Below are 13,587 nucleotides of genomic sequence, written 5' to 3'. Positions count from 1 at the left end.
TTCCGAAAATCATGGTCTCTAGGGTGGAAATCTTGACCGTTCTCGAGATAGAACCCTCTAAAGTTCTTACCACCCATGACCGGGCCATCCCGATTTGGCTGAAAATTGGCTCACAGAGCCTTCTCAGCACGCTGATTCCGAAAATCATGGTCTCTAGGGTGGAAATATTGACCGTTCTCGAGACAGAACCCTCGCAGCGAGTCCAGCAGCGAGAAACGGGCCATCCCGATTTGGCTGAAAATTGGCTCACAGAGCCTTCTCAGCACGCTGATTCCGAAAATCATGGTCTCTAGGGTGGAAATATTGACCATTCTCGAGATAGAACCCTCTAAAGTTCTTACCATCCATGACCGGGCCATCCCGATTTGACTGAAAATTGGCTCACAGAGCCTTCTCAGCACGCTGATTCCGAAAATCATGGTCTCTAGGGTGGAAATATTGACCGTTCTCGAGATAGAACCCTCGCAGCGAGTCCAGCAGCGAGAAACAGGCCATCCCGATTTAGCTGAAATTTGGCTCACAGAGCCTTCTCAGCACGCTGATTCCGAAAATCATGGTCTCTAGGGTGGAAATATTGACCGTTCTCGAGATAGAACCCTCTAAAGTTCTTACCACCCATGACCGGGCCATCCCGATTTGGCTGAAAATTGGCTCACAGAGCCTTCTCAGCACGCTGATTCCGAAAATCATGGTCTCTTGGGTGGAAATATTGACCGTTCTCGAGATAGAACCCTCGCAGCGAGTCCAGCAGCGAGAAACGGGCCATCCCGATTTAGCTGAAATTTGGCTCACAGAGCCTTCTCAGCACGCTGATTCCGAAAATCATGGTCTCTAGGGTGGAAATCTTGACCGTTCTCGAGATAGAACCCTCTAAAGTTCTTACCACCCATGACCGGGCCATCCCGATTTGGCTGAAAATTGGCTCACAGAGCCTTCTCAGCACGCTGATTCCGAAAATCATGGTCTCTAGGGTGGAAATATTGACCGTTCTCGAGATAGAACCCTCGCAGCGAGTCCAGCAGCGAGAAACGGGCCATCCCGATTTGGCTGAAAATTGGCTCACAGAGCCTTCTCAGCACGCTGATTCCGAAAATCATGGTCTCTAGGGTGGAAATATTGACCATTCTCGAGATAGAACCCTCTAAAGTTCTTACCATCCATGACCGGGCCATCCCGATTTGGCTGAAAATTGGCTCACAGAGCCTTCTCAGCACGCTGATTCCGAAAATCATGGTCTCTAGGGTGGAAATATTGACCGTTCTCGAGATAGAACCCTCGCAGCGAGTCCAGCAGCGAGAAACGGGCCATCCCGATTTAGCTGAAATTTGGCTTACAGAGCCTTCTCAGCACGCTGATTCCGAAAATCATGGTCTCTAGGGTGGAAATATTGACCGTTCTCGAGATAGAACCCTCTAAAGTTCTTACCACTCATGACCGGGCCATCCCGATTTGGCTGAAAATTGGCTCACAGAGCCTTCTCAGCACGCTGATTCCGAAAATCATGGTCTCTGGGGTGGAAATATTGACCGTTTTCGAGATAGAACCCTCGCAGCGAGTCCAGCAGCGAGAAACGGGCCATCCCGATTTAGCTGAAATTTGGCTCACAGAGCCTTCTCAGCACGCTGATTCCGAAAATCATGGTCTCTAGGGTGGAAATATTGACCATTCTCGAGATAGAACCCTCTAAAGTTCTTACCATCCATGACCGGGCCATCCCGATTTGGCTGAAAATTGGCTCACAGAGCCTTCTCAGCACGCTGATTCCGAAAATCATGGTCTCTAGGGTGGAAATATTGACCGTTCTCGAGATAGAACCCTCGCAGCGAGTCCAGCAGCGAGAAACGGGCCATCCCGATTTAGCTGAAATTTGGCTTACAGAGCCTTCTCAGCACGCTGATTCCGAAAATCATGGTCTCTAGGGTGGAAATATTGACCGTTCTCGAGATAGAACCCTCTAAAGTTCTTACCACTCATGACCGGGCCATCCCGATTTGGCTGAAAATTGGCTCACAGAGCCTTCTCAGCACGCTGATTCCGAAAATCATGGTCTCTGGGGTGGAAATATTGACCGTTTTCGAGATAGAACCCTCGCAGCGAGTCCAGCAGCGAGAAACGGGCCATCCCGATTTAGCTGAAATTTGGCTCACAGAGTTTTCTCAGCACGCTGATTCCGAAAATCATGGTCTCTAGGGTGGAAATCTTGACCGTTCTCGAGATAGAACCCTCTAAAGTTCTTACCACCCATGACCGGGCCATCCCGATTTGGCTGAAAATTGGCTCACAGAGCCTTCTCAGCACGCTGATTCCGAAAATCATGGTCTCTAGGGTGGAAATATTGACCGTTCTCGAGATAGAACCCTCGCAGCGAGTCCAGCAGCGAGAAACGGGCCATCCCGATTTGGCTGAAAGTTGGCTCACAGAGCCTTCTCAGCACGCTGATTCCGAAAATCATGGTCTCTAGGGTGGAAATATTGACCATTTTCGAGATAGAACCCTCTAAAGTTCTTACCACCCATGACCGGGCCATCCCGATTTGGCTGAAAATTGGCTCACAGAGCCTTCTCAGCACGCTGATTCCGAAAATCATGGTCTCTAGGGTGGAAATATTGACCGTTCTCGAGATAGAACCCTCGCAGCGAGTCCAGCAGCGAGAAACGGGCCATCCCGATTTAGCTGAAATTTGGCTCACAGAGCCTTCTCAGCACGCTGATTCCGAAAATCATGGTCTCTAGGGTGGAAATATTGACCGTTCTCGAGATAGAACCCTCTAAAGTTCTTACCACCCATGACCGGGCCATCCCGATTTGGCTGAAAATTGGCTCACAGAGCCTTCTCAGCACGCTGATTCCGAAAATCATGGTCTCTAGGGTGGAAATATTGACCGTTCTCGAGATAGAACCCTCGGAGCGAGTCCAGCAGCGAGAAACGGGCCATCCCGATTTAGCTGAAATTTGGCTCACAGAGCCTTCTCAGCACGCTGATTCCGAAAATCATGGTCTCTAGGGTGGAAATCTTGACCGTTGTCGAGATAGAACCCTCTAAAGTTCTTACCACCCATGACCGGGCCATCCCGATTTGGCTGAAAATTGGCTCACAGGGCCTTCTCAGCACGCTGATTCCGAAAATCATGGTCTCTAGTGTGGAAATATTGACCGTACTCGAGATAGAACCCTCGCAGCGAGTCCAGCAGCGAGAAACGGGCCATCCCGATTTAGCTGAAATTTGGCTTACAGAGCCTTCTCAGCACGCTGATTCCGAAAATCATGGTCTCTAGGGTGGAAATATTGACCGTTCTCGAGATAGAACCCTCTAAAGTTCTTACCATCCATGACCGGGCCATCCCGATTTGGCTGAAAATTTGCTCACAGAGCCTTCTCAGCACGCTGATTCCGAAAATCATGGTCTCTAGGGTGGAAATATTGACCATTCTCGAGATAGAACCCTCTAAAGTTCTTACCATCCATGACCGGGCCATCCCGATTTGGCTGAAAATTGGCTCACAGAGCCTTCTCAGCACGCTGATTCCGAAAATCATGGTCTCTAGGGTGGAAATATTGACTGTTCTCGAGATAGAACCCTTTAAAGTTCTTACCATCCATGACCGGGCCATCCCGATTTGGCTGAAAATTGGCTCACAGAGCCTTCTCAGCACGCTGATTCCAAAAATCATGGTCTCTCCATATTTCCACCCTTGAGACCATGATTTTCGGAATCCCCGTGCTGAGAAGCCTCTGTGAGCCAATTTTCAGCCAAATCGGGATGGCCCGGTCATGGGTGGTAAGAACTTTAGAGGGTTCTATCTCGAGAACGGTCAATATTTCCACCCTAGAGACCATGATTTTCGGAATCAGCGTGCTGAGAAGGCTCTGTGAGCCAATTTTCAGCCAAATCGGGATGGCCCGGTCATGGGTGGTAAGAACTTTAGAGGGTTCTATCTCGAGAACGGTCCATATTTCCACCCTTGAGACCATGATTTTCGGAATCCCCGTGCTGAGAAGCCTCTGTGAGCCAATTTTCAGCCAAATCGGGATGGCCCGGTCATGGGTGGTAAGAACTTTAGAGGGTTCTATCTCGAGAACGGTCCATATTTCCACCCTAGAGACCATGATTTTCGGAATCAGCGTGCTGAGAAGGCTCTGTGAGCCAATTTTCAGCCAAATCGGGATGGCCCGGTCATGGATGGTAAGAACTTTAGAGGGTTCTATCTCGAGAACGGTCAATATTTCCACATTAGAGACCATAATTTTCGGAATCAGCGTGCTGAGAAGGCTCTGTGAGCCAATTTTCAGCCAAATCGGGATGGCCCGGTCATGGGTGGTAAGAACTTTAGAGGGTTCTATCTCGAGAACGGTCAATATTTCCACACTAGAGACCATGATTTTCGGAATCAGCGTGCTGAGAAGGCTCTGTGAGCCAATTTTCAGCCAAATCGGGATGGCCCGGTCATGGATGGTAAGAACTTTAGAGGGTTCTATCTCGAGAACGGTCAATATTTCCACCCTAGACTCTAGAGACCATGATTTTCGGAATCAGCGTGCTGAGAAGGCTCTGTGAGCCAATTTTCAGCCAAATCGGGATGGCCCGGTCATGGATGGTTAGAACTTTAGAGGGTTCTATCTCGAGAACGGTCAATATTTCCACCCTAGAGACCATGATTTTCGGAATCAGCGTGCTGAGAAGGCTCTGTGAGCCAATTTTCAGCCAAATCGGGATGGCCCGGTCATGGATGGTAAGAACTTTAGAGGGTTCTATCTCGAGAATGGTCAATATTTCCACCCTAGAGACCATGATTTTCGGAATCAGCGTGCTGAGAAGGCTCTGTGAGCCAATTTTCAGCCAAATCGGGATGGCCCGGTCATGGGTGGTAAGAACTTTAGAGGGTTCTATCTCGAGAACGGTCAATATTTCCACCCTAGAGACCATGATTTTCGGAATCAGCGTGTTGAGAAGGCTCTGTGAGCCAAATTTCAGCTAAATCGGGATGGCCCGTTTCTCGCTGCTGGACTCGCTGCTCGCTGCTCGCTGCTAGTTTGACAGACGTCCAAGACATGTTCTTTTTTATCTTTATCTCTCAACTTCTGCTAGCGCAGTTGTGATTCTTATTGTTGAATGGTGAAATCCGGCTAAAGTCGCATGTTCGACGAAGCCTTAGAAAAGGCTATACACGTTGTTTCCATTTTTTTCATTTGTTTATTGTGCATTCGCCGCTATATCGTGTTTCATGTGATTATAGCCAGATTGAAATATTTTCCAAAGGCATTACAATAAGAGCCATAACTATAGATTATAGAACAACTGTTTCACTACAGAACTCCTCAATATTTTGATAATCTCACACTGCAACTGCCAATGCTGATATGGGCCAAATGGGCTTGAGCCCTCGCCCCTCAGGAGTCAGGATAGCATGCCAAATTTTCTCTAGTCACCCATCACCATGCTGGACCAAAACCTCACTTCCATTTGATTTAAATTTCGAGAAACGCTTACCAGCTGTCATGAATCGTTGCTTAATTGAAATATGACAGATTTATTGGAAGCAAGACATTTTTGGCATTATTTATTGTTGTAGCTACCTGCAGTTGCAGCTCCATATCACTATGGTTGGTATGATATGACATTCATTGTTTTAACTTTTGATTTATTTGCAGGTATGAGCTGCAGCTGCACTGAAGTTCCAAGAGTGGACAGTCCTACAGGCCACAATTTCACTGTCACATCAGTAGTTTAAGACTGATGAGATGGAGAGTGGAAAACCATTTGTGTTTCCGCTGATCGCTGTCTGCATCGTCTGCCTCATTCCCAGTGTGACTGCCCTGGAGAATGATTTCACATTTGTTGACTTCTTGGCCTTTGTTATTGGGTTTCTCATAGCCTTTGTTGGCTTTTGTGCTTGCCTCGGAGCTTATGCCCGCAGACGTGATGCTATTTAGAAAAGCTAGGTGGTGCATGGCAGCTATGCTGAAATCTTAAATGCATTAAGGATTAGCTGAAAGTTTCTGATGTCTGTATGATCGAACCAAGCATTATTATGTGATATTGCCTGTCATCCGTCCATAATTGCACTGCTCACAAGAGTTGAGCTCTGATGTTTGGATACTGATTTATTTAACTTTTGTACAAGTTGCTTGCTTCTACCTGCATGTATGTGACAACGTGTGAATAACGGGCACGCACTGAAGGTTACAAAATCATTGTGTCGGCCTATCGCGTGCCTGCGTTCGCATTGAGCCGATACCGATCATTTACCCCGATCAGATCCGATCATTTACCGTGCCGTGATCTCGTGTCGACGTCGATACCCAGCTGCTGAGGACTCGGACGTCAGCTGAGCTCTGTAACCATGGTAACCATTTTGGACGGCGGCCTGGCGACCACCCTGCAGGCGGCGGGCCACGATGTAGAAGGCCACCCGCTGTGGTCCGCCCACCTCCTCAGCACACAGCCGCGGGCCATCGTGGACGCGCATGCGCAGTTCATCGAGGCGGGGGCCGATGTGGTCATCACGGCCAGCTATCAGGTGAGCCGCGCACACATTCGGGGGAGGACAGTCGGAGTCGTGTGGTGTAACGACGGCCACTATCATTTCTCATGAATTTCGACGATTTCGACAAGTACTACACATCCTACTATACATGAGTAGCTAGTAGTTCTTTTTTACGCCCTTCGTGCGTATTTTTCGCTCTGCCGAACACCACGCCGCTCAAGCAACTTACACCGTTTTGTCGTCATCGCAGGCCAGTGTGCAGAACCTGCAGCAGCATCTCCAACTGTCTGTGGATGAGGCGATCTCGCTAATGAAGGACAGCGTCACCCTGGCGAGGGAGGCCGCTCAGGCCTCTGGCAGAGGTGAGTTTGCCTTTCAACTTGTCATTCCGTCAACGGTCGACTGTCGAGTTGTCGACATGTCAGGACCATAACTCTGACTCGAACTCTGACGGCTCACTGTTACATGTGGGATTTATCCGTGCGGTTCTGTCATTCTTTCCTCTAGAGTGGGTAGGTTTGCCTAGTTCAATGTTTCGATCGATCGTCATTCGTCAAAGGTTTCAGCCACCGTCGTGACGCCGCTGTGCCTGTTCCGTGACAGAGGTGCGTGTGGCGGGCTCGGTGGGTCCGTACGGTGCCTGTCTGGGGGACGGCTCAGAGTACACCGGGAACTACCTGGCCACCATGGATCGCACCGCGCTCAAGGTTCGGCTCGTTACGTTCTCTATATTCGTTTTATGACTCTTAGTGCCGTTTGTTGTTATCTACAACGCCGTTAAAAATTTGGCTAAACCTGATGCGTCTTTATTTTCGTTAAATGCTGATTAGCCAATGATCAATGTTCTCAACAATATTGCACTACCATTATACAATACACTATTCACAATATAATATGACTGACCAGAAGATGAGAACCCTTAATGTTTGCTAAAAGTCTTGGCCAAACATTCATCAAAGCCATTTCATTTTCACCCTCTCGACGTAAGTGTAATCCACGCCCCTCCCCGCTGCCCCTGCCGTCAGGAGTGGCACCGTCCGCGCGTGTCGGCTCTGGTGGCCGCCGGCGCCGACCTCCTCGCCGTGGAGACTCTGCCCGGGCCCGCCGAGGCGCTGGCCGTCCTGGATCTGCTCAGAGAATACCCTAACACGCCAGCCTGGGTCACGTTCTCCTGTCAGGTAGGTGATACGTCGGTTGTAGAAGCCCTCGGGGTGCGGAATGGTGGGTGCCGGTGTGATGTTTGTCTCTGGTTGTCTCCGATAGTGCTTTCTCTGGTCTGGTCTCTGATGGAAGGTCGGATTTGTCGTGGCTGATGATTTCCAGACGGTCTTGGAGAGAGAATGTCTCGCTGATTGTCGAGTGCTGTGGACGCAGTTTATATATGACCTCTCTACACCGACTGTGGGGCATCTTACGTAAGTTGCACCTACTCGCATGACCCTAATGAAGCTTCCGTGTTGCCTCATATAACCAAGTTATTTCATAACCCCAACTGTGTATCCCCTTGTGACCTCCATTTCCTCCACCTGCCATCCTCAGGACAGCCGCCACACCTGTGACGGCTCGGTGTTCTCCGAGGCCGCTGCCGCCGTCTGTGCCGCCCGGCCTGACTCCCTGCTGGCGGTGGGGGTCAACTGCACGGCTCCTGACGCCGCCCTGCAGCTGCTCTCGGGCCTGGACCGGCGCCGCGTGCCGGTGCCCCTGGTGGTGTACCCGAACAGTGGCGAGCTCTGGGTCGACGGCAGGTAGGTGACGGCTGTTGTGAAGTCGTGAGTTGATAGTTGTGTGCCTTTGGGGTAGGGGATGGGTAGGGGAATTCGTGAATTGAAGACTGGTGGGAAATGGAAGGGATACGCATATCCTTGACGGCAGGTAGGTAGGTGAATAGATATGATGGACGGCAAGCGGGACATGGGGGAGTTATGGATAGCAGGTTAGATGAAGACAGTAAACGGCAGGTCGGTTGGGAACGGGGATGATGGTCGGCAGGTCGGTTGGGCCGTTAGTGGTGCAATTCTGCAAAGATGTATCCCAAAAAATAACTGCTCGTCACAGTCTTTGCTAATATCACAAGACGCAACTCTGTTTCCAGGTTCACCGGCGACCGCTGTGCCGAGCTGGCCACCATGGGACCGCGGTACCGCGACGCTGGCGCCACCTACATCGGCGGCTGCTGCCGGGTGGGTCCTGATCAAATCAGGGGGCTGGGGGACGCTCTGAGGGGGACAGGGGACGGCCGGAAGACGTAGGGATGAGGGTAGGGATGGGAAGCATTAGGGTTTGGAGAAATGATACGGTATAGGGGACGGCAAATGGTGATGGAGTCAATCGTTTTAACTGACAGCTTTGAGGGAATGAATAGCGTTTGCGGTTCGGCTAGTGGCGGGACTTGCTGTATGGGGAAAAGTACCTTAAATGGGGAAAAGTGCCTTAAAGGCTATTGAACGCGTGCTGTGCTGAGAATCTCATAGTACCGTTTTGGGCGTCTTCCATGGGTGGGTCTGTGTGTTGTCTGTTCACTGTGTATGTCGCTCGCAGCCATTCGAACAAATACGTTATTCGACTACGCTTTGTCAGTTCGTTTGAACTGAGGTGCAGAAATGTGTGGTGTCGTTGTTTGTGCAATGGGATGGGAATTATGAACAAACTAATGCTTTACGCATATTATCATCTCTGACCTGTTATCTGTTGCATTGTAATGGGCTACAGTTACTCATGTATGTAATATATTTTGCCAGTACGATGTTGTTTTCTAAAACAGGGATGCCATCGGCCTGTGCAAAAAAAAAAAAACATCGTAACTCGTGTTGCGGATCAGTTACCCCTTTTCTCCTAGAATAAGTACTTGACATGAAATGTGAAACTGTCCAGAAAACAATTATTTAGTGTTGTAACTGTGCTCCTTTTATTGTAGAACGTGCTGTTTCAAAATTATCATTTATTGACAGAGTGTGTTCTAAATAGTCATCGGCATCCTGTATCAGGCTTACAAAAAAAGAAAATGCATGTAACGTTTTATGGTGCAAACGCGCAATATTCTATGAATTTACGTTTAACAAATCACGTCTATACTAGACATAAATTGAGGCATTTATTGCAAAGATATTGCCAAGTTATCACATTTATGCTACACATTTAGGGCTGTGAACAGACGTGAACAATGAACATGATATGTGAACATTATAAGTCGCTTTGCTCTAATTCACCTGTTGCCTGTCAGTTTGCTCCCCCTCAGAAACGTCGTGTGATCGTCGCGAACGCGGGAAAGATGTAACATCATAAGATGGAGGTGCTGAACGCGAACACCAGCACAATGTGGCGTGAGTCATAGCTAGTGAAAGTGCGCATACGAAAAAAGCAGCACCTGCGCCCGAGCTCAACCTAGCCGCTACCCCGTCTGACATCGAAGACTTCCCTAGACATCGTCAGTCGGGATACGGTTAGGGAAGGGGGCGGGGGAGGGGTCCGCGATACGGCGATCACCCGACGTCTCTGAGTTTGGAGCTTCATTCGAGAAACGTCTGCTGGATGACCACCTCGCGCGCCGAGTGCTGCGGCCGACGGAACTCGGTGTTACGGTAGCAGCACTCCATCAGCAGCGACGACAGACCGATGAACAGACCTGCGCGAGAGCACGAGGAATGACGGTTAGGGGAGCGCTCGTTAAAGATCCCTGGACTATCCCCTGTATAAACCATTGTCAGTTAACTGACAGCGGTGAGACAGCTATGACTTATAGTTCCCAGCTCCCCTCAACCCCCAATATCCGTTTAATGATCGTGAAGCGCCCGACGCGGAGGCAATGAGCCGCTACTTGAAACCCCACCGATAGATGGCACTAGTGGTCAGCGCCTGAGTGGGTATACTGTGCCGCACGGCTCGATGCTGTGCCGCAATGCACCATGGCTTTTCGAAACAAACTGCTTTTTCCTGACGATTTACAGACGACTACAAGTCGTTTAGATGATAGCTGCTGTTTACTGCATTACCACCAATACCTTACCTAGCAGTAGGAGATAGAATGAGCCTTGCATGTCCTCCAAGTCAACCTTTTTCTGGCGTCCCGCTCCTCCGTAAGCCGTGGACGAGCACCGGTCTTGGGAGGGCCAGAAATCGGCCTTCCACTTCTGGATGAAACCGGCCTTCAGCATCTTTGATATCCTGGGAATGCGGAATTGATTTGATTGCGAGAGAAGAGCTTTGATCTAGAATTGTGCTTATGAGTAGATATGTATTTTAGTGAAATGCTACCGTAAATACCTGCCTATTTGAGAAACTAAAAACCAACCAAGGCAAATACCTTTTTGAAAACATCTGCTTTGCCTTATAAGCTTAAAAATTCGCCTAGATAAGCTGGACATCATCTATCTATATCAAATCAAACAGGCTGCAGCTTGTTTCCACTTTTCATGTCGTCATATTACTGCAACTTTTCGACACCAACAGACACCACGGCCCATCGGCCACTATCATCCCACAGTCCACACTCACTCTTTGTTGAACTTGTTGAGGTAGGGACTGTCGGGCGGCACCACCATGGCCACGTATTCCTCGAAGAAGTTCTCCTTGCCCAGCGAGTAGAAGCAGCGGTCGGTGCGTCGAAACTCCTCCTTCATCAGGAACAGCAGGTTCGTCTTCCACTCTATGTAGATGTGCTGCTCGTAGCGCACCATCGACAAAATGTCGCCGTCCGTGTCCTCCTTGTGAATCTTGGCGCCCTCGAAAATCTTACGGAATTTGGGCTCCGTGGATTCCTGTGAATTATTGATTATGTTGTGATGTTACATTTGCCCGCTTAAAAAAGAAAACAATTTCAACCGGCCACGATCAGTAAAAGAAGTTTTACCACGAGCGAGTATTTTTTCAGTGCATGTCTTTGCAATGTCAATATGGAAGTTGTTACTGGTTTTCAAATCATCAGAAAATCGATTTTTGCGGCTTAAATATTATTTTAAAAGAATATTGAAAGAAAGTGTTAACGTTGCACCGAAATGCACTAAAGTAAAGGGGAACACTATCATACCTACGATACATTTTACTGCATACCAATACGACTGCTCAATTTTCAATGCGTTCCACGCTATAGCTTAGTGCCTCACCCTGAAGTAGTTTTCGATGGCGGTGCCGCCCTGGATGCCCCAGGTGACGTCGTCCTGGAAGGCCAGCAGGTCGTCCAGGCTGTTGATGAGGTTGTTGATCCGGGGGAAGGTCAGCACGGCCACCAGATTACCGGAGTAGGTGGTCACCACCACCAGGACGAACAGCCACCAGACGCCAACGACGAACCGGCCCGAGTCGGCCTTAGGCAGCCGTGGACCGCCTGTCCGTCAAAAGGGGTTAGAAGGGTCAGAAATGGGTCAAAAGGGGGTCAATAGGAGTCGGTTCACGGTTGTGGGTATCTGGGGCCCGCCTGCCGTTCAGAAAAGGTGAACCATCTTTCTTAGCCGTGCAACTCGGAGAAAGTCAAACGGGTCAGTGGAGATCTGCAGCGACTAGTGGAAGTCATCTCGTTATCATCGAAGATATCCGAGATCCATCGGGGTCAGCCTTGATGATTTTGTGAGCCTTAATTGGTAATGATTTTCACAAAGTTTAAAAAGAAGTCGCGACCTGTATGAGACTCGATGAAGAGTGAAGCTGGCTAGCCTCATCAAGCTATCAAGTGGATGTGTATCTTGTTTCGTTAGTTTAGCACCACAGCTCACCTTGCTGCAGGATGGCGCCGTACGCGTACCACGAGCAGTACTTGAGGTTGAAGAAGTCCTTGGTGCTGGAGATATTGTAGTAGCGGTAGTAGTAGCTGTTACGGTTGATCAGCCAGAGCACAGGTCCAGCCAGCAGCACCGCAGTGAAAATGCACCACCAGGTCTGACCGTGGAAGGAATGAGAGGGATGAGCCATGCTGGTGACTGGTTATGCTATGGCTGTTTCTTTGGGACACAAGTACATACTAATTTACCGGCTATCGAAATTCAAAACTATGAGAAAGTTTAACCCTCTACTCTACATCACCATAACAAAGTGCCATCATCATAACAAATGAGATGGATGATAAGTGTAATCATAGACCTTGACATAGACATAGACATAGACATTGATCATAGACATTGACAAATTAATTAAAACAAGAAGAAACCTACATTTCACCTCTACCCTATCCCCTCCCCTCCTCCTCCCCGTCCCTCACGTCGGCGGCGAAGGGCTGCAGGAAGAGCAGCGCCCTGGTCAGGTGATCCGGCCTTCTGGTCAGCAGATTGTACGGCTGACGGTCGATGAACACGGTGTAGTTGATGACGCTCTGCCGCTGTGCGTTCACGGTGAAGGCACCTGCCGCCATCAGCGCGCGGCCCTCCAGGATCTCCCCGATCATACCGTTCCAGCGGCCGGGCGACTCCTCGATCCCCCACAGACCGTCACGGGGTGCCCGAACGACGTATCTGTGAGAGTAGGGAGGGCATGGACTGGATGAGGGTGGTGTCGAGAGGGATGCCATGCTGCTGACTGGGTGGCTGAGAATATGGTATATGAATTGTAAAGTGATAATTCGTCTTTATTGTTGGTGTGTAGTTACGTGACATGTTTAAGTTTCTAGTACCATGAGTGTTACAAATGAATGTCAACTTATTATGGCGATGGTCATGAAGATTCATAACTCCAAACGAAAAGTAAAACGGAATGCTTACGAGAAGTTCAGCTTTTGGGCTAGCTCGTTGACGACCTCAATATCAGCCCAGTATACTCGTAAACGACGCCTCGGCTGTCCCTCTTGTAAATCTGCCACGGCGGATACTGAAAGAAGGCACATTTAGTGAATGCTTGTGAGAAAAGCCTAGAGTCGAGAAATGTGAATTGAAGCAAAATGCTGTTTTGGCAAAGAATCAATCAGCGAGGCTATCAAAGATTACATATCTTTATTCTGTCTGTCTTTCTCCGTCTAGACTCCTCTTCTCCCTTTCTTATCTATCCAGCACACATTCCTGTTGCATGTCGGCAACACCACTGGCCACTGCCCACACCAAGCCCTCACCTCCAGCGACATGATGGGTATGGTGCGGCCCCGGAATCCTCCCGTCCACGTGCGGGAACAGATCGTCGTCGATACG

The 13,587-nt window shown here is 49.3% G+C and overlaps 2 protein-coding genes across 2 annotated transcripts; one reads left to right on the top strand and one right to left on the bottom strand.

Annotated features, from left to right (window-relative positions):
- The first annotated feature begins 5,184 nt into the window (after positions 1–5,184).
- LOC122392004 (homocysteine S-methyltransferase 1-like) lies at positions 5,185–9,224 on the top strand. Its single transcript, XM_043386405.1, has 7 exons — positions 5,185–5,223; positions 5,649–6,517; positions 6,735–6,846; positions 7,088–7,191; positions 7,510–7,662; positions 8,024–8,229; positions 8,577–9,224. The coding sequence occupies exons 2-7, from the start codon at positions 6,341–6,343 to the stop codon at positions 8,731–8,733; spliced, it is 909 nt and encodes a 302-aa protein (XP_043242340.1). The 5' UTR covers positions 5,185–5,223; positions 5,649–6,340; the 3' UTR covers positions 8,734–9,224.
- Positions 9,225–9,562: 338 nt separating this feature from the next.
- Positions 9,563–13,581, bottom strand: LOC122392003 (ionotropic receptor 93a-like). Its single transcript, XM_043386404.1, has 8 exons — positions 13,512–13,581; positions 13,168–13,273; positions 12,672–12,921; positions 12,190–12,352; positions 11,584–11,804; positions 10,976–11,238; positions 10,488–10,645; positions 9,563–10,106 (listed from the first exon to the last, which is right to left on the bottom strand). The coding sequence occupies exons 3-8, from the start codon at positions 12,852–12,854 to the stop codon at positions 9,991–9,993; spliced, it is 1,104 nt and encodes a 367-aa protein (XP_043242339.1). The 5' UTR covers positions 12,855–12,921; positions 13,168–13,273; positions 13,512–13,581; the 3' UTR covers positions 9,563–9,990.
- Between the last annotated feature and the right edge of the window lie 6 nt (positions 13,582–13,587).

The sequence above is a fragment of the Amphibalanus amphitrite genome, unplaced genomic scaffold (assembly GCF_019059575.1).
Source record: "Amphibalanus amphitrite isolate SeventyFive unplaced genomic scaffold, NRLGWU_Aamphi_draft 000465F_arrow, whole genome shotgun sequence".
NCBI classification, from domain to species: domain Eukaryota; kingdom Metazoa; phylum Arthropoda; class Thecostraca; order Balanomorpha; family Balanidae; genus Amphibalanus; species Amphibalanus amphitrite.
Note: the sequence above shows the minus strand (reverse complement) of the source record. Positions and strands in the feature narration are given on the sequence as shown.

Coding starts and splice junctions, on each gene's coding strand:
- LOC122392004 (XM_043386405.1), top strand. CDS start 6,341: ATGGTAACCATTTTGGACGGCGGCCTGGCGACCACCCTGCAGGCGGCG. Junction 7,192..7,509: donor TGGATCGCACCGCGCTCAAG/GTTCGGCTCGTT, acceptor CCCTGCCGTCAG/GAGTGGCACCGTCCGCGCGT. Junction 8,230..8,576: donor GAGCTCTGGGTCGACGGCAG/GTAGGTGACGGC, acceptor CTCTGTTTCCAG/GTTCACCGGCGACCGCTGTG.
- LOC122392003 (XM_043386404.1), bottom strand. CDS start 12,854: ATGATCGGGGAGATCCTGGAGGGCCGCGCGCTGATGGCGGCAGGTGCC. Junction 11,805..12,189: donor CGGCGCCATCCTGCAGCAAG/GTGAGCTGTGGT, acceptor TTTGACGGACAG/GCGGTCCACGGCTGCCTAAG. Junction 10,646..10,975: donor CTCAACAAGTTCAACAAAGA/GTGAGTGTGGAC, acceptor CCGCATTCCCAG/GATATCAAAGATGCTGAAGG.